Here is a 25,945-nt window from a genome sequence, read left to right on the forward strand (position 1 = left end):
ATTCGGAGTCTATATATAAGCAAACTATACCTGACTATGGGTATCATCTTGCTTACAACAATTTAACTACTGAGTTATAGAAATATATCTATAAAATGTACTTTACCAATGACTCCACAAGGCATTATAAATAGGCAACATAATTTTAAGTAGGTGGTTTAAATCTCAATTTGATGATACACATTATTTTTTCAGCAAACCGGATGTTTCTAAAGTCAGTTACCCTAAAACTCTTGGAGACCCAAATGTCTACAGGAAAAAATCTGTTTTCTTCTGGTACTCCTCCCTGTTGAACAAATCAAACATGCCTTTGAGATGTTCTTTTTCTGCCTTAAATGAACCAACACTTGGCCACCTAATGTATTCATAATCACTATAGTGGAGGCATGAAGGGAATATGTATTCCTTATGAGGTCTATGCTTAAAGAGGAAAATTGCTTACAATTTGAAAAGCCCTCAAAATACTGATGTCATTAAAGGTTCTTGGGAATTTGAAATCAGTGATTTTCAAATTTTTAAAAAATTATCCTTTACTTGAGCGAAGTTTTTTGCTAAATGAAAAGTAATTTATATTTGTCCTGATTTTTAAAGACAATTCCAGGCTCAAAATGTGGCAAATTAGAAGGTCATTAGTGGCCCAGTCAAGTGATCAACTCGAAGGTTTCTTTCAAAAGTATCAGTACTGCTGCAATCCTGGCATATTAATTGGAATCATTTTTATATTGGATACCAAATTAATATCCAGGGCAATAAACCAACACCTACTTAGAACTTTAATATTTTAAAAGCCAGTTTGCAGTAGGTCTCCTCATTCTTGTAACTCACAATTGTCCTACACAGTAATGTATGTGGATAAACTGAGGCTTTAGGAACTTAGCTGTTTCTTTGAGAAGCGTCATATCCTCATTAGAGTAAAACATGAAACACTGCTAACATTTCCTGAATACCTGATGAACAACATGCTATCATAACCAAGTTCTAGTCCAACAACAAAATCATTTAAAAAATTCCCTACAATAACACGCACACCTTTCAATACACAAAAATCGACTAAACCATCCGTGTTTTAAAATATCAAAAATGTTAACATAAAAAAAGGACTCCAATAAGAGAGCGCATTTCCCCAAACAAAGGAAGCAAATCCTAGCTACCGCATCCAAACAAAAAACTGGGGCTCTGAAAGCAGCCCTCGTCCGCTGGGAAATTACAGCCTCAGAAAAGGACCTAGAAATAAATTGAGCTCCGCACGCGCCTGCCTCTCGCCTCGGGAGCACGCACCTCCCAGCCCCGCTCAGCAGCTCTCACTATTTAAAGCCGGATCTGGTGTTTAAATGGAGAGGCGGTGACGTAGGCCTGAAAAGCACCTTCCCATCCTGGCAGAGTCTATATTAGAGAGCGGCAATGGCTCTATATAAACAGGGCAGCCAAAGGGAGGAGGACCACAAGGCTCAGGGACTGAAAAGCAGGGTAAGCGGCCGCAGCCATGATGGATCGACCCGAGTCGCCAACGGTACGGTGTCGGGCGGCCGCGGGTTTGTCCGCGGCATTCGGGACCGGGCAAAAACGTGTTTTATTGTCGTAGTAAAAAGAAGAGTTGGGTGGGCTAGTGATCACACTGCGTTGGTGACTGAAAAGGTTATTTATGTGACTGCTTTTTGCAAACCTACGTGATCGCAAGGAACCAAAAAGGGACTCACGGGAAGAAGTAGGCAAATTTCAAGGCGCAAGCGGGGCACTTTGACCACTGGAGGCTTTTTGGGGTTTGTTCTGGTGCTTTTGCTAGTTGAAGATACGACGGGGGTTTTGCTTCCCCTTCGCCATTTTACCCATTCGGAAGGAACTGAGATAAGTGCTTTTCAACCTTCGTCTGTTTTTTTTTTTTTTTTTTTAACATAAAATGGCCCCATTGAAGGTCCCCAAAGCACAACCGCCAGGAAAAAAACAAAAAACAAAAAAACCCAAAGTAATCCTCCAAGTAACCCTAAGCCTTCCACTGCGTTCAAGTGGATCCCGGCGGGTCCCGGGAGCTGGCCCAATTCCCCAGCCGCGGATCTGATTCCGAGGCCGCTTGGGGAGCCTGGTCGAGCCGGCGCCGACGGGCCCCCTTCGCGGGAAGCGGCGGCTCGCCGCCCGCCCGCCCGCCCGCAGGCCGGGGCCGGGGGCCGGGGCCGCGCGCCAGCCCGGGCCCAACGGCCTCCGCGGCCCGGACCTCCCCAGGCCCCGCCGGCGCCCCCGCCCGCCCCGCCGCCGCCGCCGCCGCCGCGAGCCCTCGGCGCCCCCCCCGCGCCCGCCGCCCCGGCCCGGGCCGCCCGAGGCGGGAAGCGGCGGCGGCGGCGACCGCGCGGGCGGCTCCAGCGCCGAGGCCGGGATCGCCGCCGTCCCCGCCCCCGCCCGGTCCGGCCGTTGCTGCCGCCTGAACGAAGCCCCCTCCGGCCACCGAACCACGTCCTTACCACGGTGTTTGTATTTGCCGAGTTCGCCATTTCCACACACAACACAAACAACACGGGGGTAACCCCGGGAAAACACGGTCAAAACAAAACCAAAAAGAAAAAAAAAAAAGAAAAGAAAAACCACCCGGAGGGCGACCCAAGTCACCACAGATTGGGGCAAAAAATGGAAACAAAATCGATTCTGAGGGAGAGGGGGAAGCGGTGAGAGGAGAAGGAAGGGGACACTCTCTCCTCCCGAAGCTAAAAACCTCGAGAAATGCCTTAAAAAAAAAAAACACGCCAAGACCCTTCGGGGGTCCGGGGGGCGTTGCCCACTCCCCACCCCGTGCCAAGGAGGGAAACCACCGGTCACCGCTCCCCGCGCCGCCGCTGCCGCCACCGGCTGCAGCTCCAGCCGTCCGGTCCGCTCGCTTCTCCCCTTTATATAGCGAGCCAACAAGCTGCGCGAGCCGCCGCCGCCGCCGCCGAGAGACAGGGCGGAGGGGGAGGGAGGGGCGGAAAGGGCGGGGGCAGAGGTGGGCGGGGCGGAGCGCGAGACACCGCGAGAAGCCGCGTGCGCAGGCGCGCCGGGGCGGAGGCCGCCTCGCGCCGCGTCGCTACGCGCGAAGGAGGGCGCTGGGCGGGCGGAGCCCGGGGACTGGAGTAGTGGAGTTGGCCCGCCGGCTCCCCAAGTCTCGCGTGATCACGTGGTTGGCAACCAGGCGGAAGTCTCCTGCAGCCCTCTGCGACCGGGAGCTTGCAAGGCATTGCTGGGAAAGGTGCGCGAGTTCTAGTGACACCCGAGGGCTCAGCTAGCTGGGAACGCCTCCTGTCAGACGTCTGCGCGCCGAGCGGCGCTGCGGGAGCTGGGGTATGGGAAAGGGGCGGTGGCCGCCGCCGCGCTCGGCGCGGCCGAGGAGGAGCGCGGGTCACGTGGAGCGGCTTCCGGGCCCCTGGCGCGCCTGGCTCGGGACAGGGTGTGAAGTGCGGAGTCATCTTGTGGCCCCGGGGCTGCGCGCGTCTGAGTGGGCCTCTTCTCGCAGGGCTGAGTCTGTTTCAAAAGCGGGTGGGAGTCTATTTGGGTCCTCGGTCTGCACGGTCCAGAATTAGCAACCTCCGAAGCCGGCGCAGCTGTTTGTCCCCACGCTGAGTCTGGGTATCAAGGATTTGGGGGCGAAGTGTCCCCAAACTTTCGGCCCCCGCTAGCCCGCGTGGTTTTAATGACTTCGCAGCCTGATGGAAATGACAAAGCGCGAAACTCCAGCCGCTGGACTATGGAAGAGCGATGACTTTGCCTGGCGTTTTAAAAATGTTGCCAACATGCCATGACTCCACGTGGCTAGCCTGGAGTGACTAATCACACGTGAAGTACGAGCCTTTGACCCACCAGTTAACACGGCCTCTCCCTGCGAGAGAGCTGGGAGCATGTGTCCGTGTCGTGGAGGGCATTCGATAGGCGTTTGACCTGCTTCACCCAAGCAAAGCCAGCTTTGATGTCAACATCTCACGCGGAACAGAGTGCGCTGTCCCGAAGGCAGAACCCTCAGTACCTCATTTTCTCTAGCCCGGGAATTTTGAGTGAGGGGGTTTATCTTCAAAAGGCAAAGCAAAACAGAATATCAGAAGAGTTGTGTGGGTGAAACCAGGTTTGAAGACTTATCAAAGGCATGCTACCAGGGGGGGGAAGATGCACCTTGCCAGGCTCCGGGAAAGGATTAGAAAAGCAAGAGGCCGTTAATAGAAAATGGGAGATGGCAAATAGGAATGTGAATGGGTGAGGGCGTACAGTGTATTTAGCTCTATGGTTTAGCTCCTAACTCCAATCTGCCCTTCACAGTTTGTTGCTTAGTAGTTCGCTGCACAGCTCCTGGTCGGAAGTGCTTAAAGAAAAAATTAATCACAGGACATCTGTGTTCCTAGTAGCTTATGTGAAACTGATTCTATCAACATTTTTTGTGTAGTTAAGATTCAGGTGGCAATTAGCCTGAAAATGTACCCAAATAACATCACTCTTAGTAGTTCTCCCTGCAAAGTGTTTTAAGAGGACTTTTTGTTTCCTCCTTGGAGGTACTCCCAATTTCATTGAGATCCCTCACCTTCCGCCTAGTTTTCTATCCTATCACCTGATACACTTGACTAAGTGGTCAGGTATTTTGTTATCAATTTAGGTTGAGACCACTGCAGATGGACAAGGAAGTAGACCTATGAAATTTGTGCTCTGCACAACGATTCTGCTCTAAGGCAATGAGATGTATGTGCCAGTGGGTCTGATTTGTGAAATACTGGAATCCCCTCACTGGATTAAAAATGTCCTTATGACTTTCACACTCCCTAGAGGGTCTGAGTTGACCTCTCTTTATGCCTTCTAAATGGCTGCGATACCTAAGCACTTTACTAATACCCAAGTCTCTTCCTTTCTCTGATTCATGTGCTTGACATCTAAGAAACCCTCAAGGATTCCATTCTAACTAACTGGTTTTCCAATCTTTCATTTAGCTTTTTTTTTTTTTTTTTTTTTTTTGGATAGGCAGAGAGGACAGTGAGAGAGAGAGAAAGGTCTTCTGTTTCCATTGGTTCACCCCCCAATGGCTGCTGCAGCTGGCGTACTGCAGCCAGTGCACCTCGCTAATCCGAAGCCAGGAGCCAGGTGCTTCTCCTGGTCTCCCATGCGGGTGCAGGGCCCAGGCACTTGGGCCATCCTCCACTGCCTTCCCAGGCCACAGCAGAGAGCTGGCCTGGAAGAGGGGCAACTGGGACAGAATCTGGCGCCCCGACCAGGACTAGAACCCCGTGTGCCGGCTCCGCAGGCGGAGGATTAGCCTAGTGAGCCACGTCGCTGGCCTCATTTAGCTTTAATATATCTTCAGTCACTAAGTATGCTAGCTAGTTTAGCTCTGGAACGATACTTTCTGATCTTGCACTAAAAGTGCTGGCCTGAGTTTTTGGAAGCTCTAGCCATTTAAGCTATAAAATGGAAAATTTATAAGCAGAAAACTCTTTAGTGTTGTATTTAAATTGTTTTAATCAAAATTTTTATTCTAAGCCTTGAATAACATACTTTTAATAACTGTGCAAGATATTTAGCATCCAGTTAGTATGTGGATTCATACTGTCACAGCGATGTATAGTCAGAGGAGATACAGAACAGTGCTCTGTTCCTTGAATTTTTTTGAACTTCAAAATGCTTAATATTGGCTGATAAAATGTTACTTCTTTTAAGAGATATAAATATTTGCCTAAATATTGGGCAACTGCAAAAATGGAGAAAAAAATCAGTTTATTAAATTTTTATACACATGTGCCAGTGTGGTGGTGCAGAAAATTAAGCCTCTGCCTACAATGCAGGCATCCCATATGGGCTCCGGTTCAAGTCCCTGCTGCTTCTTTTCTTACTCAGCTCCCTGCTAATGACCTGGGAAAAGCAGCAGAAGATGGCCCAAGCGCTTAGGCCCCTGCCCCAATGTGGAAGCCGCAGATGAAGCTTCTGGCTCCTGGCTTTGGCCTGGCTCATCCCTGACTTTTGCTATCACTTGGGGAGTGAGCCAGTGTATGGAGGGTCTCATTCATTCTCTCTCTCTCTCTTCCCGTTTCCCCTTCTCCCTCTGTCACTCTGACTTTTAAGAAAACACTAAAGCTGTATATAAAAATTTGAAAATAAAATTCACTGCTTTAGCATCTGTGATGGACTTAGGTGCTTGTGTTCATTTATGATAAAATATTTTTTAAAAAGATGGGTATACTATTATTAAAAAAAGGAAATACAAAAGTTGTGTAATATATTTACCTTTAAGAAAAAGAAAAATGAACCATAATTTTTTTAAAAAAGTAAACTATAAGGACAGGGTAAGAAGGATATGGAGAGAACAAGAAAATAAATGAGTTAAATAAATTTTTTTATTTGTTTCTGGAAAGATAAATAGTTTACTTAGGTGTAAAAAATAACCTTTTATATTGGCTTTTGGACTATTTTTATTCAGTATTTCAGAAGTTTAGCTCACATTATTCTGTACTTTTTTGGAGGGTAGGATGAAAATGAATAATGTAGATGTAATTCGTGAGAATCAAAGCCTGTGTCTTTTTTCATTTATATTACATATACTCAACAAAATATTTGCGGCATTAATGTTTTTGTTGTTGTTGTTGTTGTTTTGACAGGCAGAGTGGATAGTGAGAGAGAGAGACAGAGAGAAAGGTCTTCCTTTACCGTTGGTTCACCCCTCAATGGCCACTGCAGCTGGTGCACCGCGCTGATCCGATGGCAGGAGCCAGGTGCTTATCCTGGTCTCCCATGGGGTGCAGGGCCCAAGCACTTGGGCCATCCTCCACTGCACTCCCGGGCCACAGCAGAGAGCTGGCCTGGAAGAGGGGCAACCGGGACAGAATCCAGAGCCCCGACCGGGACTAGAACCTGGTGTGCCAGAGCCCCAACGCGGAGGATTAGCCTACTGAGCCGCGGCACCAGCCGTGGCATTAATGTTAAAGGGAAAAAATAATTTTTAAAAAGAGACTTCCCGAATTCAATTGAAGCAGCTTACTCTAACCAGATATCCTGAAACACAAGGAAAGTGATTTCAAAAGGTCCTAATTTGGGGCACTTGGGTTTGCAGTTAAGGTGCTGCTTGTGAAGCTCTCATCCTGTATGGGAGTGGCTGGGGTCAAGGCCCAGGTCTGCCTCTGATCCAGCTTCCTGTTCATGCTCACTCTGGGAGGCAGCAGGCAATGTCTCAGGTACCTGGGTCCCTGTCACCCATGAGAGCAAGCTCAAGTTCCTGGTTCCTGCCTTTGGCCTACACCAGCCATGGTTGTTTTGGGCATTTGGAGAATGAACCAACAGAAGTAGGATCTCTGTCTTCTACTTTTTAAAATAAATGAAAATATATATAAAGTGGGGTAGGCGTTGTGGTGCAGCTAGTTAATCTGCCACATGGGATGTACCCATCCCATATTGGTGTTCCCGTTCACATCCAAATCTGCACGCCTCCCATCCTGTTCCCTGCCAGTGCACCTGGAAGGGCAGCAAATAATGACTCAAGTGCTTGGGCCCACGTGTTACCCATGTTGGAGGCCAAGCTGGAGTTCCTGGCTCCTAGCTTCAGCCTAGCCTAGCCCCAGCTGTTGTGGGCATTTGGAGTGTGAATCAGCAGATGAAGATATCTCTGTCACTCTGCCTTACAAATAAAATAAATTTTTTAAAATAAAAATTATTTTTAAATTAAAAACAGTAATTTGACTATATATTTAATGGGATATGCTCTAAGGACAAAAAAATGTCAAAAATATTTAAAAGATTTTATTTGAAAGACACATTGGCAAGAAGCTGGAATCAGGAGCTGCAGCCAGAACTTAAAACTCAGGCACTACAATATGGGATATGGGTATCTTAACCAATGTCTTAATTTCTTGTGTGAATTGTGGGATAAAGAATATGAGTAATTATATTACATTCTAATTATATGATCACGGTCGTTCTTGAGAACCAGGTTCTCAGTGTGTTGGATAATACCTATCCATACTGGTGAGGGTGATTTTCTGTCTTGGTTTACTAATTCTTGTTAACATGAAAAAAAAGAAATACATGATATGGGAATATAAATAAAAAATTCTATAGTCTTGTGTTTAAATTAGAAGTATCATGATGAATTTTGTCTTACCTTTTGCCCCCTGACTCTGAAGGTGTCTAGAAATAATAACAAACCCAGTAGCAATGAGTATACTTGTTACCTAAATGACATTATTTCAAGATCAGTACTGTTTGGAGAAAGGTCTGAATCTCATTCTAGATCAAGAGCAGGAAATGTCTTTTTCTTAAAACAACAATAAAAGTCCCCCAAACTTTGTTTGTTTGTTTGTTTGTTTTTAAGATTTATTTATTTATTTGAAAGAGTTACATAGGAGAGAAGAGGCAGAGAGTGAGAGGTCTTCCATCTGCTGGTTCACTCTCCAACTGGCCAAAACAGCTGGAGCTGTGCTGAGCCAGGAGCTTCTTCCGGGTCTCCCACGCGGGTGCAGGGGCCCAAGGGCTTGGGCCATCTTCCACTGCTTTCCCCAGCCATAGCAGAGAACTGGATTGGAAGAGGAACAGCTGGGACTGGAACTGGCGCCTGTATGGGATGCCAGCACCACAGGCGGGGGATTAACCTGTGCCACAGTGCCCGCCCCACCATTATGTTTTGAATCTAGTGAGTGAGAAGTAGCACTAACTTGCCGAACATTTGCATGTCAGAGGCTGAAAAATAAATCTGCCTAAAATTCAGGGGAATTCTACATCAATGAAATTTCTAGGGGTCCAATGGTGTGGCACCTGGAAATATTCCCTTCAGAGTGATGGACTGGTTGTTAGATTTAGCTCTTGCAGCCGAGAAAGAGGCACAAAATCTATTGGACCTATTTTGATTTTTTTCGGTAAGATTTATTTATTTGTATGAAAGAGTTCAGAGAAAGGGGGAGAGACAGAGAAAGAAACCTTCCATCCACTGATTCACTCTCTAAGGGGCCACTGTGACCTGAGGCAGGAGCATGGAACTCCATCCGGGTCTGGACTGTTCATAAGGGATGCCAGCATCATAGGCGGCACCCTAACTTCCTCCACAACATCAGCCCTGCCTATTTTGATTTTGAAGGCAACATATTCCTCATTTGAGTGTGTTATTCCAGTATATTCACAAAGTGACCTGAAAAGCTGCTTACTTTGGATGGGTTCCAGAACAAGAGAAGGCTCTGCAGTAGACCCTGGCTGCTGTGCAAGCTGCTCTGCCACATGGACTGAATCATAAAGCCTAAATGACAGACAGGGTGACTTCTGGATCCACTGGCAAACTCCCATAGGCAAATCACAATGCAGGCCTTTACAGTTTGCGAACAAGGCCTTTTCATCATTCACAGATAACTACTCTCCTTTTAACAGACAGCTGTTGACCTGCTGCTGGGTCTCAGGAGAAACTGAGCTCTTGACCAGATAATACCAAGTTGCCATGCCACCTGAACTGGGTATTATCTGAAAGCCCAAGCCATAAAGTTGGGCATGCACACCAGCACTCCATCATTAACTGGAAGTAGTACTCATGTACAAGCAGTCCCTGAAGGCACATGTAAGTTCCGTGAAAAAACAGCCCAAATGCCCATGGTTCCTACTCCTGTTACATCATATTCCCTTTTCTTGCCTCCATCTATGACTTTATGGGGAGTTCTCTGCAATCAGCTGATGAAGGAAGAGAAAACTAGGATCTGATTTAACAGGTGGTTCTGGACAATTTGTGGGCACTACCTGAAACTGTGTGGCTACAACACTTCAGCCCCTCTCTAGAACATGCCTGGAAGACAGTAGTGAAGGAAGACCCAGTAGATAGAACTCTGGGCACTGTACCCAGTTGTTCACTTTGCTTGGAAAGAAAGATGGCCCCATAGACCAATTCATCGGTTATCAGCAATGGTTTGGCTGCATAGTCAAGGACTTGGAAGGAATGATTGAAAAATTGATGACACCTCCCTCCCCCCCCCAAAAAATAGGAGAGGAGTTATGTAGAAAGATCTTTCTGAGTGGGCAAAAAAAACTTGAAGATATGTGTGTCCTGCGTGAGTGTCCATGAAAGGGTGACTCAGCAGAGGAAGATTTTAATTAGAGAGGATAACCCAGTATGTGGTTTCCAATCGGCCTCTTTCCCTTGTCATCCTTGTTTTGCCTAGTGGACTTGTGAACAAAGTGACCATGTGACAGAGCCAGGAATTATGCGCGATGAGCTCAGCAATGTGGACTTCTACAAATCAAATGTGACCTGGCTATGGCCACCACTGAGTGCCTAATCTGCCAGCAGCAGAGGCCAACACTGAGCGCTCAGTATGTCATCATTCCCTAGGGCGATCAGCTGCCTACCTGGTGGTGAGTTGATTACATTGGGCCACTTCTGTCAGGGAAGGGGCAGTGTTTTGTCCTTACTGCAATGGACACTCTTGATATGGATTTGCCATCTCAGAATGTTATGCTTCTAACACAGCTACCAACCTTGAACTTACAGAATGTTTTTTCCACAATCGTGATTTTCTACACAGTACTGCAACTGATGCAGGAACTCATTTTACATCAAAATGATGTGGTAATGTCCCATGCTCATGGAATTCACTTGTCTTTCTGTGTCATCATTATCCCAAAGCAGATGACTTAATAAAATGGTAGAATGGCCCTTTGAAAACTCATTCATAATGCTAGCTAGGTTGCAGTAGCTAGTAGGCTGGAGCAAGATTCTCCAGGAGCCTGTAAATTAATATCCAGTATTTGGGGCTCTTTTCCTTATAGCTGGGATTCACAGTTCCAGGAATCAAGGGTTGGAAATGGGAGTGACACATTTACTATTACCCATAGTGACCCACTAACAAAATTTTTGCTTCATATTCCTATGACTTTATGCTTTGCTGGCCTAGAGGTCTCATTTCAGAAGGAGTAATGCTTCCACCAGGAGACAAAACAAAAATTTTATTGAAGTAGAAATTAAGATTACCATCCAGCCACTTCGGGTTCCTCGTATCTCTGAATCAGTGGGCCAAGGAGGGAGTTATGGTGTTGGCTGGTGTAATTGATCTGAACTATCATAGGGAAATTGGATTACCATTCTACAATGGGGGATAAGGAAGAGTATGTCTGGAATACAGGAGTGGAACATCTCTTAGTATTACTATTGCCTGTGATTAAGGTGGATGGGAAACTATAATAACCCAATCTAGGCCAGAATACAAATGACCTAGACTCTTTTTTTTTTTAAAGATTTATTTATTTTACTTGAAAGTCACAGTTACACAGAGAAAGAAAGAGGGAGGGAGGAAGAGAGAGAGAGAGAGAGAGAGAGAGAGATCAGTCTTCCATCTGCTGGTTCACTCCCCAAATGGCTGCAACAGCCGGAGCTGTGCCGATCCGAAGCCAGGAGCCACGAGCTTCTTCCAGGTCTCCAAGCGGGTTCAAGGGGCCCAAGCACTTGGCCATCTTCTACTGCTTTCCCAGGCACAGCAGGGAGCTGTATTGGAAGTGGAGCAGCTAGGACTTGAACCGGTCCCCATTTGGGATGCCGGCACTGCAGGCGGCAGCTTTGGCTGCTATACCACATCGCTGGCCCTGACCCAGACTCCTAAGAAATGAAGATGTGTCATCCCACCAGGTAAAGAACCACAGCCAGCTAAAGTTTTTGCTGCAGGCAAAGGGAATTCAGAATGGGGTAATAAGTACCTTTATTTTTTTTCCTCTCTTATCTGTTATCATGTAACAGAATATGTATTGATTTTGTATCAGAAATCAAGTCTCGTTAGTTTTACATCATAGTATCGCAGTTATAGGATATTAGAAGAGTAAACATCATTCAAGGACCTTAACTTCTATTCATGGAAAAGGTCGGAGTTTTGGTTGCAGAACGGATAGTTGTATCATGTTAGGTAAAATCATAACTTTGTTATTTTCCTTATTTTAAGTATTAATTTAAAGAAGCATATATTAATGTCAAATTGACAAGGAGTAGACTTGTAATTGATCATCATGGATTACTAGATAACTTGGGTGAGCCCTACATCCAGTTAAATGTCCGTATAAGATACACACAAGAGAATAAACAGAAGAAGAAAAGGAAATATGACTATAGTGACAGAAATTGGGCTGATGCAGCCACAAGGTGTGCCAGTAACCAACAGAAGTGGGAAAAATCAAAAAGTGGGTTTTCTTCTATAACTCTAGAGCAAGGAATAAGACCCTGCCAACATCTATTTTGACCTCCAGTTTGAGGATACATTTCTGTTGTTTAATGCCATTTTTGTGGTGACTTATTTTCTCCTCAGGAAACTAACACAGATGAGAGGAAGTTTCTCCATAAAGAAGTATTGCAACTAATCAGTGAATAAAAAAAAAGATAGTATATCAAAATTGTACAAATGAATCAAGAGATGACATCTCTCAGCATCACAGAAAGAGAAAAAAGACATTTTTTTGTATATTTACATAGCCTGATGAAAAATAGGCTACCACCTATGAGGTAGTCTTGGCCCACCCACTACTCCCCAAAAAATAAAGTCTGATTGTGATTAAGCTTCTACATTCAAGCAAGATTATACAAAAACTAAAGAGAATGAGGAAATACATTGTTACACATTAGGAATGCAATCATCAAAACCCAGACCCTGGAAAACTACAGAACAAATGATCAAATTTTCAACAAATAAGTGCAGAGGAAGGTAGAAGAACCGATGTTTTAAAAACCATTTCGGGGGCCAGCATTGTGTTACATCACTACCCACGACACTGGCATCCCACATAGGTGCCAGTTTAACACCCTGCTGCTCCACTTCATATCCAGCTCCCTGCTAATGTGCCTGGAAAAGCTGCAGAAGATGGCCCAAGTACTTGGGTCCCTGTATCCCATGGGAGATCTGGAAGAAGCTCCGGGCTTCGGCCTGGCTCAGCTCCATCTGCTGCAGCCATTTGGGGAGTGAACCAGCAGATGGAAAATGTATATCTTTCTCGCTCACTCTCTCTCTCCCTCACTGCCTTTCAAATAAATAAATAAATCTGGGCGGGGGGAGCATTTAAAAGACATCAATCAGGGCCATCACTGTGGTGCAGTGGGTTAACACCCTGGCCTGAAGTGCTGGCATCCCATATGGGCGTTGGTTTGAGACCTGGCTGCTCCACTTCTGATCCAGCTCTCTGCTATGGCCTGGGAAAGAAGTAGAAGAGAGCCCAAGTCCTTGAGCCCCTGCACCTGTGTGGGAGACCTGGAAGAGGCTCCTGGCTCCCAGCTTTGGATCGGTGCAGCTCCAGCCATTGCAGCCAATTGGGGAGTGAATCACTGGATGGAAGACCTCTCTCTCTCTCTTTCTCTCTCTCTCTCTCTCTATGTCTCTCCCTGTCTCCTCTGTCTGTGTAACTCTGACTTTCAAAAAAATAAATCTTAAAAAAAAAGACATCACTCAATCATAATGTGTGGAACTTACTGGGATCCTGATTTAAATAAACTGGAAGATAAAAATTACATGACAGAAATACAAACACTTGTTGGAGAGTTGATTAAATTAAGGGGTGGTTGATAAGCTTTTGGTAGCTAATGATAAAGTTCAAAGACCTTACCAAAAATGCATACTGAAAAGTTTAAGAATGAAATGATATGATATCTGGGACTTTAATACAGAAGCAGGGGCAAGGATAGGATATAAATGAAACAGGTTTGGTAAAGTGTTGATAATTACTGAAGGTAAGTGAAGGGTACACTGGGGTTCATTATACTATCCTATCTATATGTGTGAAATTTTCCACTTAAAATTGTAAAAATAAACTCCATGAAGCATTATTTTCTTAATATTTATTTATTTAAAAGAGAGAAAGAGAGAGGTCTCCATGTACTGGTTCATTCCCCAAATGGCCACATAATGGGGGAACTCCATCCAGGTCTCCCACATGGGTGGCAGGGACCCAAGCATTTGGGCAATCTGTTGGTGTTTTCCCAGGCACATTAGCAGGGAGCTGAATCAGAAGTGGAGCAGCTGGGACTTGAACCCACAATGATATGGGATGCCAACATTGCAGGTGGCGGCTTAACCTACTGCACCACAAATCTGGCCTCAAATGAAGCATTATTTTATAATCAGTAATGTTCCTTTACCACTCAGTTTGTCTTCCACTCAGAAGGCTTCATTGGTATTGCCGAGAAGGCCTAGAAATGTAATTAATGTTAAAAACTATTTAGTTATATGAATTTCCTGTTTATCTGATTCTTAAATATCAACTGTGTATGCAATATCTTGAATTATAAGTTTAACAACTGTGATTTGTGACAGTTAAAAATAGTGAAAATTAGGGTCAGGCATTTGGCTTAATGGTTAAAGCAGTTCCTGGGATGCCCACATCCCTTACTGGAGTAACTGGGTTCAAGTCCCAGCTCTGCTCCTGACTCCAGCTCCCTACTAATGTGCACCTTACAAGGCAGTAGGTGATGATTTGTATAGTTGGGTTCCTGCCACCCATGTGGGAGACCTAGATTGGGCAGCTGAAGTGAGATAAAGAAAACCTCATCAGGGTTGGAGAGGTTAAAGATTTAAGAGGCCCTGTCATTGGTTTGATCACACATCAAGAATAGCAACAGGAGTTGGGATGAACAGAAACGTAGTGAACCAGAGGCAGAAGTGGTGGTTCAGCAGGTTGGTACACCCACATCAAATGTTGGAGTGCCAGTTTGAGTCCTGGCTACTCAACTTCTGATCTACTACCCTGCTACTGCATCTGTGAAGCAGCAGCTGATGGTTCAAGTTCTTTAGTCACTACCACACATCTGGGAGACTGGATGGAGTTATTGGCTCCCAGCTTCAGCCCCAGCTGTTGCAGTCATTTGGGGAGTGAAACAGCAGATTTAATATCTCTTTGTCTCTCCCTGTCTGTCAATGCCTTTCAAATAAATAAATAAATCTTTAAAAAGAGAAAGAGCTGGATGCTAAAATCTTCCATGAATGAGGTATATTTGGAGGTCAATGGGATAGCAGTATTTGGAGTTTGCAGTATTTGATAATGTGACTTAACAGGACCTAAATTTTTTTAAAAAAAGATTTATTTATTTATTTGAAAGGCAGAATTACAGAGAGGCAGAGGCAGAGAGAGACAAGTCTTCCATCTGCTGGTTTACTTTCCAAATGGCCACAGTGTCTGGAGCTGCGCTGCTCTGAAGACAGGAGCCAGGAGCTTCTTCCAGGTCTCCCACATGGGTGCAAGGGGCCCAAACACTTGGGTCTGGGTTTCCCAGGCCGATAGCAGAGAGCTGGATCGGAAGTGGAGCAGCTGGGTCTCAAACCAGCGCCCATAAGGGACGCCAGCACTGCAGGCAATGGCCTTACCTGCTATGCTACAGTGCTGGCCCCAGGACCTAAACTTTTGAAGAGGATAACAATTTATGAAGCTGCAGTGGGAAGCAAGGAGAATACCAGTCTTGTCTCTCATCATACATGGTAAAAGATGGGGAGAAAAACAGTTTTGAGAGGGTAAGCTGGATTTCAACAGGAGCATTAAGAGAAAGGAAATTTCAGAGTCATGGATAAAGATGCTGAGTCTCAGAGGGTTCAGGGAGTGTTCAGACAACTAGGGAGTGGGCCATATTTGTGAGTGAGTTGGGTAGCCGAGTGAAAAATGTCTGAACTCCTGCTGCATGAGACAAATGGAGAGGGGAGGGATGTTGGCATAGTGGTATTGAGGGTTAATTAGAGGAAGGTCAGGAATTGATTCATGGGGCAGACTAGATGTCCCAGCACGCTTACCATTGGTTGTGGTCTGGCATATAAAGGGATATATGAAGACTCCTGAGAGGTCAATCTCTTAAGCAGGCTGCAGTGATAAGGCAGCCTTGGGAAGCTCCAAGAATTCTGTAAACTCATTAAGACTCTGAAAATGTGTTTATTAATGAAATGGGGATAATAATGATAACTAATAATTATGAAGATTAAATATGTGATAGATTGACATAATGGCTCTAATTATTTACCACTCCCTATATGCATACATTGCCAAAGACTAAGTAGGTGAAGTCTGTTTTTCCTGTTTCTTCACCCTGGGTCTGATTGTGTGACTTTATTTGGTCAACGGAATGTGTAAAAGTGATGGTTGCCATTTCAGTTCTGGGTCTCAAGAGGCTGTATGTGTTTCCACTCTCCTTGTGTTACTGCTTTCCCGTGAGAATGACATTTTTCAGGGAAGCTCACTGGTTCTAAGAGTTGAATAAGAGACACATAAAACCAATTATTCTAGCAAGGATGCTCCAAGCAAGCTCAACCTAGAGCAAAGATCCCAACCAACACTTAGTCACCCAGCTTAGGTCAGCCAGTCCCGTGTAGACTCACAGATATGTGAGCTACATTAAAAAATAATAACTTTTTAAGCTACTGAGATTAGAGATGCTTTGTTACATAGGAATAGCTAACTGATATGAGGCATCAAATGTGACACATGGCATATGCTTAATTAATTAGTGTTTGTGTTCCAGTTACTATGGCTATGTAACAAATTATCCCCAAAAATTATTTGCCTAAAACACCCAGTTATTGTGTTCAAAGATAATGTAGACCAGTAATTTGGACAGGGCATAGAGGGGATAGCCTGTCTCTGTTCTGTGACATCTGGTTCCCAGATATCAGAACGAGAATCATCTGAAGATATATGTACTTTCTTAACAGGTTCAATTCTGGATGTCAGCTAAGAATTCAGAGGGGTTGTCAACTGGCACAGTAACAGAATGTCTCTCCATGCGGTCTAGGTTCTCTCACACATGGAGGCTGGTTTCCAAAGGTGAATGTTCTGGGAGAGCCAGGCAGAAGCTGTATCCTTCAGTGACCTTGCCTTGGAAATCCCAGAGCAACACATCACTCCCACTATCTTAGTGAGTGACTGACTTTCTTGATCGGAATAGCAGTATATCCGCTTAGATTCAAGAGGTGGGAAAGAGACTCCAGCACATGATGGGGAGGTTCTGAAAGAGTGTGTGGATTGAAAATACTGGTGTTCATTGTATTCATTTTAGAAATACAGTCTGCCATATTTTTTATTATCTGTACTATTCTCATCTGATAGATGTACTGACTTTTTCCTAAATCTATCATTTACACTCAGTTCTGCCTCCTTACTTATATATCATGGTGTTCCCACTGCTTGGAATGTTTTGTTCCTGTTTTCTGCCCTGCTTTGCCTTTTGAGGTGTTACCCTTTTCTTCAAGAGCCAGGTCAAAACACATGTCTTCTCTATTTCCCCTGATTGTAATAGGTCATTTGATTTCCTTCCTGAATTTTAGCATTTTTCATATAGATTTTATATAATAAATTATCTTCATACCTGTAATTCTTTTCTTAAAAATGATTTATTTGAAAAGCAGAGAGACAGAGAGAGATGGAGAGACAAAGATCTTCTGTCTACTGGTTCACTACCTAAATGACTGCAACAGTCAGATCTGAGCTGGGCCAAAGCTAGAAGTAAGGAACTTCATGCAGGTCTCCCTTATGGGACCAAAATACTTGAGTCATCCACTGCTGCTTTCCCAGGGAGCTGGATCAGAAGTGGAGCAGTCATGACTTAAGCCAGGCACTCTGATGTGGGATGCCAGTGTCTCAAGCAGCAGCTTAACCTGCACCACAATGTCACTCTCCTCATTTCATAGAAAAAGATTATCTATTTGTAATTCCTTTTAAGAGAAAAAATGACAATATTTTGAGGTTTCGATGTGTGCAGTAGTTAAGACTGTCTTGATAATCTTAAGAATTCTTGGGGCAAGCGTTTGGCATAGTGGTTAGGGTATTAGGAATAGCTTGGGACTCCTATATACCATATCCTATATCCCCATATCCTATACCCATATTGGAGTGCCTGGGTTTGAGTCCTGAATCAGCTTTTGATTCCAGCTTCCTGCTAATACGTACCCTGGGAGGAAGCAGGAGATGGCACAAGTACTTGGGTCTCTGCCACCATGTGGAAGGCCTGGATTGGGTTCTAGGCTCCTGGTTTTGGCCTGATGCAGTCCTGGCTCTTGTAGGCAAAGTGAATCAGCAGATGTCTGTCTCTGTTTCTCAAAGTTTTTTTAAGGTGTATTTTTATTTATTTGAAATACAGTGTTATGGGTGGGGAGGGGAGAGGAGACTGAGAAAGAGAGAGAGATCTTCCATCCTCTAGTTCACTCCCCAAATGGCTGCAATGGACATAGCTGGGCTGATGTGAAGCCAGGAGCCAGGAACTTCATCTGGATCTCCCACATGAGTGCAAGGGCCCAAGCACTTGGACTATCCTTCTGCCTTCCCAAGTGCATTAGCCAGGAGCTGGATTGGAAGTGGAGCAGCCAGGACTCAAATTGGCACCCATATTAGATGCTGGCACCACAGGTGGTGGCTTTACCCACCATGCCACAGTGCCAGCCCCTCAAATAAATTTTTAAAATATAACATTAGGGGCTGGTGCTGTGGCATAGCAGGTAAAGCTGCTGCCTGCAGTGCCAGCATCCCCTATGGGTGCCCATTCGAGTCCCAGCTGCTCTGCTTCCAATCTAGCTCCCGCTAATGTGCTTGGGAAAGCAGCAGAAGATGGTCCAAGTCCTTGGGCCTCTGCACCCACATGGGAGACCCATAAAAAGCCCCTGGCTTTGGATCTGCCCAGCTCTGGCCATCGCAACCATTTGGGGAGTGAACCAGAAGATGGAGGATCTCTCTCACTCTGTCTCCCTCTTTCTCTCACTCTGCCTCTGCCTCTCTGTAACTCTGCCTTTCAAATAAATAAGTAAATCTTTAAAAAAAAACATATAAAATAAAGATAAAATGTAAAAACTTTTTAAAAGAACTCCTTAAATGTTTTTGTTGATGATCATAATAACAGAACAAGAATTTCTTTGGATTCACAGCAAATGTAGTTTTGTAAGCATGTGTGAAACAGTCCCACTGGAATATGTTGATGTGGCACAGCCTCCCAAAGCCATTTCTATGTGTGTGTATTTACAATATACAGTTCATCTTTTCTCAAGTGACTTTGGTTTTCCCCTTGGGTCCTTTACTGTTTCCCAAGGGCACATCTCCTTTCTTCCCTTTTATTGATACTGGGATTAAAATGAATTATTCATGTTGGGGATCCTGGGGCCAGGGAGCCAGAGCTCCAGGTTCTTTCCTAAAGGCAGAAAAGAATTTAAGGATGGGACAGAGACAAAGGCCATTGGGAAAAAAGGACTTATTGGCAGAGCAAAAGTGCACACCCCACGAGCAGGCTCAGAACATGAGCTTTCTGCAGTGTCCAGGGGCCGAGGTACATCATTCTTTTATCAGTTTTTTTCAGCTCGGGGAGGTACTCTTTACTGATGGGAGGTTCTTTTACCATGTTTAGCTTGAGACTTTGTTCACACAAGTGCAACTAGGGTAACATCCTCTAACATACTTCCATGTTTCATTAACATCTCAAGACTCCTTTCAGGGTGTGCTTTTTTATTATAATGAAGCAAAGATTGGTCAGCAATCAAGATGGCAGCCCCAGCTGGTGAAAACTTATTTTTGCTCATCTGCCCAGTGTATGGATGTAGGTGGTGTCTGTGATAAGGGCCTGTTTCTTGTCAAAAGACAGTTGGGACATTGTTAATGTATGGGCCGCTCATCTAGGCCAATTATTACCTATCCTGTGTTAGTAAGTCAGCTATCTATCTAGCCTGCCTCATTAGAAGCAGGCATTTGGTGCAGCAGTTAAGCTGCTGATTGGGATACCCACATCTAAAATTAGAGTAGTAGCTGGTTCCAGTCCCAGCTTTACTCTATTCCAATTCCAACTTCCTGTCCACCTGGGGAGGCAGCAGGTAATGGCTGAAGTACTTGTGTCCTTGCCAACCACATGAAGACTCAGATTGAGTTATAGGCTGCTGACTTCAGCGTTGCCCAGCCTTGGTTATTTGGGCATTTGGGGGAGTGAACCAGTAGATGAGAGATATCTCTCTTTCTGCCTTGCAAATAAATATGATAAAATGAAATACTAAAACATTCAATTACTATATTTCCTTAGATACGGATTTTTGTTTTCCTAAATTCTAGGCTGGAGAGGGGCAAGTTGCTGAGATGAATGTGATCCAGCACACGGAGAACCTTTTGACTTTAAGACAACAAGAAGAACCAGTGGAGTTGCCAAATGACTATTGCTTGAGCACCAGTGAAGAAGAGCGGGAGAGTGATGAAGTGAGAAAGCTTCAAAAGCTTCTGGAAGCAATCAGTTCTCTTGATGGGAAGAAGAGGCAGACATTGGCTGAGAGACCTGAGGCTGGTCTGAAGGTATCAGAGTTCAATGACATTTGCGAAGGATCAAGAGAAAAGTTGATCTTTTCAGATCTGCTTGAGCTTGTCAAAACTTCGTCCTCATTGGCCACTGTGAAAAAGCAACTGAATAGACTCAAAATAAAGACAACTCTGGAACTGCCCCTTAACAAAGAAGAGGTTGAACAGATCCACAGAGAGCATTCAATAAAACTTCACAAGCTCTCTGCAAATGGGATCCTATCATTCTGAAGAACTGGCAGCTGGTTTTTCTCTGGAGAAGGAGCAGTCAGCCTTTGCTCCCATTGAACATGTGCTCAGTGGCTGGAAGGCAGGACCCCCCCTGGAGCAGGAGGTTTGTAACCTCCATAAGAACAAGCGGCTGGTGATGGACCCTTTACTGACGCCAGTGGAAAAGGCCTCTCTCAAGGCCATGAGCCTGGGAGAGACTCAGATGCACCAAAGCAGAGTTTCAGAGGGCCAGGGCTCTGCAGTTCCACCGTGAGGCCAGGGCTCAAAGAGAGAAGAAAAGCAAAAGCAAAAAGTAACACAAAGTTGTGAGCAAAGAGAAGGCCAAGAGAGCCCTAAAAGAGTTTGAGCACTTGCAGAAGGTTAATCTGACTGGTGCATTGGGATAACTGGAAAAAATAATTGAAAAAGTCAGAATGATGGAGCGAATGAGTCTTAAGCACCAAAATAGCAGGAAATGGGCCAAGTCAAGGGCAGTTACAGCCAAATATGACCAAGCAATGCAGGAATAATTGGCCAAGAACAAGGAACTGACGCAGGAATTCCAGGGAGCCTCAGTGAGTGATGAAGAGGAGGGAGATGCAAAAGAAGAGGAAGAACTCGTCCCTGATGCAGTGAAGGGAGCACAGATGAATGCAGACGGATCAAATCCCTGGATGTCCAGAGGTTGCACCTGAAACACAAGAGCGGCTGACCTCCAGAAGGACCCTCAAAAACTGCCTGAGCCTTTGGCCCTGAGATTTCTGAGGAGGAGGGTTGTGAAAGGACAGCGGCAAACAAAGAAACTTTGTTGAAAGAATCTGAGGAAAAGAGATCCCTCAGGAAAAGATCTGAGCTTCCCCAGGATGCTGGGGGGGGGGGGGGCAGCCAGGAAACAGAAGATTCTAGCACCCAAGAGATACTGTTTGAGCTGAGGACACCGTCTCAGCAAGTCAACGCGGGGACCCATCCATCCAGGAAGCCAGACTTGAGTTCAGCGGGGACTGCTCTCCAGGTCCGGAGACAGGAGTCTGCCCCTGCTCCAGAAGGGCAAGCCCTGTTGCTGCAGACTCAAGAGAGTACAGACTCGGCGAGAGCTGGAACAGCCAGGCAACGGAGGACGTTTTCACAATAAGGAGCTTCCCAGACCTGTGTTAGGAGTGCAGGGGTCAGAGAGGAACCCAAATAGCCAGCCAGGTGCCCCCCAAGGGAAGAAAACAGAGGAGCAAATGATTGATCCACAGAACCTCCTGACCACAACATCACCTCCTGCGGAGTGCCTGGCAGTTCCTACCGCGGTGGGGGAGTTGGAAGATGAAGAGCAGAGAGAGCAAAAGCAGATAATAAAGGAAGCATTCACTGGGGATGACGTCGTCAGAGACTTCTTGAGAGAGAAGAGGGGAACTGTGAGAACGAGTAAGACAAAGGACTTGGACCTGACGCTGCCTGGCTGGGGCGAATCGGCTGATGTGGGGCTGGAGCCCAGTGCCAAGAAAAGATGCCAGTTTCTCATTAAAGCTCCTGAGGGTCCTCCAAGAAAAGACAAGAATTGGCCCACTGTGGTTATCAGTGAGAAGCACCACATTCACACAGCAGCTTCTCAGGTGCGGGTGCTTCCACATCTTTCACCCACCACCAGCTACTTGAAAGGATCATCCAGACCCCTGTAGGGTACACATGGAACACCCAGAGCGCCTTACAGTAACTGACTACTCTCAGGGTCATCACCAAGCTAGGCCATATCATTGAGCCCATAAAAGCAGAGGATTTGGGACACCGCTCTTCCTGTCATACAGAGCAATCCAAAATGACCAACCACACATCACAGAAAACAGCTGAGGAGGGGCCGGTGCTGTGGTGCAGCAGGTTAATGCCCTGGCCTAAAGTGCCGGCATCCCATATGAGCGCCGGTTCTAGTCCTGGCTGCTCCACTTCCATTCCAGCTCTCTGCTATGGCCTGAGAAAGCAGTAGAAGATAGCCCAAGTCCTTGGACCCCTGCACCCACGTGAGAGACCTGGAGGAGGCTCCTGGCTCCTGGCTTCAGATCAGCACAACTCCAGCCATTGTGGCCAGTTGGGGAGTGAACCAGTGAATGGAAGACCTCTCTCTCTCTCTCTCTCTCTCTCTCTCTCTGTCTCCTCTGTCTGTGTAACTCTGACTTTCTAATAAATAAATAAATCTTAAAAAAAAAAAAAAAAAACAGCTGAGGAAAATCTCTGCAGACCAAGTGGCCAGAATAGTGGCATCTTGGTGCCCGCGACCTAGAGCCCTGACTGCTTCTTCTTCGGTCACTCAGTGCTGCAGGATCAGCTCCAAAACTGGCTTAGCATACTGGCTGTAGTTAAGTCACATTTGAGAAATGAAGGCATTAGGCTTCTGATACTTTCATGCCAGTCCTTACACTATAGATCTCTCCAAGCTCATTCTTTGGATACAATAACAGAACTGAGAATGTCACACACTTAGTTTTCACACAGCTTCTGAGAAGTTGGAGGGGAAAGCCAGCTCCAGATCTACTACAGCATTTGCTGTGTTTTGGTGTGGGGCTTTGTGGGCCCAGAAAGTGGGGTGCCCATTGGTAATTCAAGTGAAGGGTCGGATCTGCTGCGCTTGGTCTCGATGGTACATTCGCTGTCAAAATTGTTTTCTGAGCTGGGTGTTTCTGGAGGGCTAAGATCCTCTCTCATTTACCCCTGTGTCCTTTGAACCTTTTAGATCACTGAGTGGGGACATAAAATATTTTCTGGGATGACTGCTGCATTGATTAGCAGTTATTCCTGAAAGGGACAGAGTACACTGAAGATGTCAGTTACTAATGCCACCTGCATACTCTGGTTTCTCTTCAGATGGTACAAATCTTCCACCTTTCACAAATGCCACCTGCAATGGATTTGACCCCCTCACGACCGTCCTAAAGGTGGCAGAGTAGCATGTATAAGAGCTTGGAGCTAAGTCAGACATGTTCTAGCACAGTTAACTGTCGCCAGGATGACTTTAGTTGTGCTTTAGGGGTTTTTTGTTTACTTTTTTTTTTTTTTTTGCTTTTTAGTTTTTGGATTTTACCTATAAAATGAGAACAGCAATGTGGACCTAACAGTGGAACGGTGACTTCTGAGAGGTAAGTCAGCTGGGGTGCTGTCCTGTGCTCTCCAGAGGCAGGCCCTGAAGCTGGCTCCCAGGTAATATGACCTTTCAACAAACTAACAGTGACCAAAGAAGCATCTACTGTACCTTAAGAGGGAGTGAGCTTTCAGTAGTAGGGCCATTGTAGGAAGAGTGATTAACGATCCCATTGTTTTCCTCTCCCTGCATGCAGATAACATCCAGTGGGAATGAGTGTAGGTTGTAATGTACCTCCTTAATGGTCAAACCTGTTAACTATTACCAGATGTGCTTTGATTTTCAGTGAGGTATTCTTCAGTTTCAGTGTGATGGATAAATGCACATAAATCTGATTATTTGAACAAGACACAATGCATGTATCCACCTTGTAAGATATAAAACCCATAACCAAACTCAGGCTTGCAGGGCAGCCGGCTCAGACAACTGACTTGTTTTTTCTGGGTTTAAATCCTCACTTTGAAAAAGCTGAATACATTTTTATTTTCCAACCAGTCTCTAATTATTTTAGTTGATAGTAACAATCTGTACTTTATAGGGTTGTCATGAACATTAAATGAGGTAACACATATAAAGCAAATAGCAGATCACTAACGACTGCTGTGGTTACTGTTGGATTTGATAGAGGGAGCACATTGGCTAGCAAAGGAATTAATAGGTTAAGTGTTAAACCTGTGGCATCTAATAAGAGGTTTTATAAAGGGAAACACGCTTTTTTCTTTTTTTTTTTAATTAATAGAAATACAATGTAAGAAGAGAAAGTTGGTAGAAGAAGGTCAGGAAACTATCATGAGGACGATGAAGCTGTTTATTATGGTTCTCAGAGCCACGCTCTGAAGTACTGTCTCTGCATCTCTTGCACATTAAAACACTTCTAATCAGAAACAAGAGCTTGAAAATTTTACTGCCAAGATCTAAAGGGTTTTTTTATATACCTGTTACTGCTGTATCAAGTTCTCTCTTCTCTAAAGTGGGATTCAAGAGGCAGCACAGTGCTGGGAATGTGAATTAACTTTATCATTTTTTTAAGAAAAATTTATTTATTTGAAAAAGTTACTGAGAGAGAAAGAGAGAGAGAGAGAAAAGCCAGGAGCCAGGAGCATCTTCCCAGTCTCCCACATGGGCGCAGTTTTGAGGGTTTTCTATCCACTACTCAGATGGCCACAGTGGCCAGCGCTAGGCCAGGCAGGAGCCAGGAGCTTCATCAGGATCTCCCACATGGATGGCAGGGGTTCAAGTGCTTGGGCCATCTTCTGCTACCTTTCCCAGGCCATTTGCAGGGAGCTGGATTGGAAGTGGAGCAGCTGGGACTTGAATAGGTACCCATATGGGATGCTGGCACTGCAGGCAGCAGCTCTACTCACTGTGCTACAATACTGGCCCCAGCTTTTTCATTATTGAAGCACTTTGTGGTTGATTAAGTCTCAGATCACAAAGCACTTCAATCTGTAGCACAGACATGTTGAGAACATTGCCTTCCAAGTTCCATCTCCCCATGGGCATGTTGCATTCACAGAGAACGTTCCCCAAGAGAGGTGGTGTCTACCTCCCTGCACATAGGAATTCCTATGAAAATGGGTCAAAGACCTTTAGTAGAAACAGGGTCATTTCATTTCAAGGTGACTGTTTGCCTTTGTGGAGTGTCCTGCAGATTTGCTCTTGTTTTTCTTTGGTTATGCAGCTTTTTCATTTCTGGGATGTTTTTCTTAATCACATAGATTTTCTTTTAGTTTTTCCCAAACTATGCAGCAGTATGATGTTTTATAATTTATAAAATTTATAAATTTATAATTTAAAAATCTCAAGAAAGAATAAATTGACACATAGCTTTTTATTTGGTAGTAAAAGAAACAGCAACTTTTTTATTTCAATATTGGCTACTTCTGACAGGCTACTTACAGGGTAAACATTACTAGGTTCAGCATTTCTAAGTCATTGATTCTCCTGTGCCTTGCCATTCAGCCTAATTATTAAATACTTCTGTTCTCCCTTTTGCACTGACTACCTCCCTCCTTTTTTTTTTTTTTTTCATTACAATTATCATTCTCTCATTAGAACTTATGGTACTGTGGCCAGTATTGTTTTGCAGTAGGTTAAGCCATCACTTGGAACTTCCACATCACATATTAGAGTGCCAGTTCAAGCCCCAGCTACTCTGCTTCCCATCCAATATTCTTGCTAATGTGCCTGGGAAGGCAGCAGCATATGGCCCAGGTATTTGGGTCTCTGTCACACATGTGGAACACTCAGATTGAGTTCCTGGCTCTTGGCTTTAGCCTGGTCCAGCCAAGGCTGTTGTGGCCATTTAGGGAGCGATCTGGCAGATGGAAGATCCCCCTTTCTCTCCACCCACTCCCATCACTCTGCCTTGTAAATAATCTCAAAAAAAAGTAATCAGCAGGT

The 25,945-nt window shown here is 45.1% G+C and overlaps 1 protein-coding gene, 1 long non-coding RNA gene and 1 pseudogene across 6 annotated transcripts in view; 2 read left to right on the forward strand and 1 right to left on the reverse strand.

Moving 5' to 3' along the window:
- The window catches only part of GTF2A1 (general transcription factor IIA subunit 1), a 42,653-nt gene extending 39,716 nt beyond the window's left edge, over positions 1-2,937 (reverse strand). The window contains exon 1 of one of the 3 annotated variants that reach the window (XM_051826193.2): positions 2,454-2,937. In XM_051826193.2, the coding sequence (XP_051682153.1) occupies positions 2,454-2,483 (30 nt within the window). In that variant the 5' untranslated portion in view covers positions 2,484-2,937. Of the gene's footprint in view, positions 1-1,278; positions 1,379-2,453 lie in introns of those variants that run through there. The other 2 variants (XM_051826194.3, XM_089322700.1) reach the window with 2 other exon arrangements.
- LOC138843145 (uncharacterized) overlaps positions 1,378-25,945 on the forward strand; it is a 44,789-nt gene continuing 20,221 nt past the window's right edge. Inside the window, exons 1-2 of one of the 2 annotated variants that reach the window (XR_016226831.1) lie at positions 1,378-1,467; positions 23,472-23,540. This is a non-coding gene — a long non-coding RNA (uncharacterized LOC138843145). Of the gene's footprint in view, positions 1,511-23,471; positions 23,541-25,945 lie in introns of both variants that reach the window. The other variant, XR_011384940.1, reaches the window with a different exon arrangement.
- Positions 2,889-22,622, forward strand: LOC100357259 (U3 small nucleolar RNA-associated protein 14 homolog C-like; annotated as a pseudogene). Its single transcript, XR_016226830.1, has 2 exons — positions 2,889-3,211; positions 19,978-22,622. The product of XR_016226830.1 is annotated as a U3 small nucleolar RNA-associated protein 14 homolog C-like (transcript).

The sequence above is a fragment of the Oryctolagus cuniculus genome, chromosome 20 (assembly GCF_051225735.1).
Source record: "Oryctolagus cuniculus isolate XC-2025 breed Fujian yellow rabbit chromosome 20, ASM5122573v1, whole genome shotgun sequence".
NCBI lineage: Eukaryota > Metazoa > Chordata > Mammalia > Lagomorpha > Leporidae > Oryctolagus > Oryctolagus cuniculus.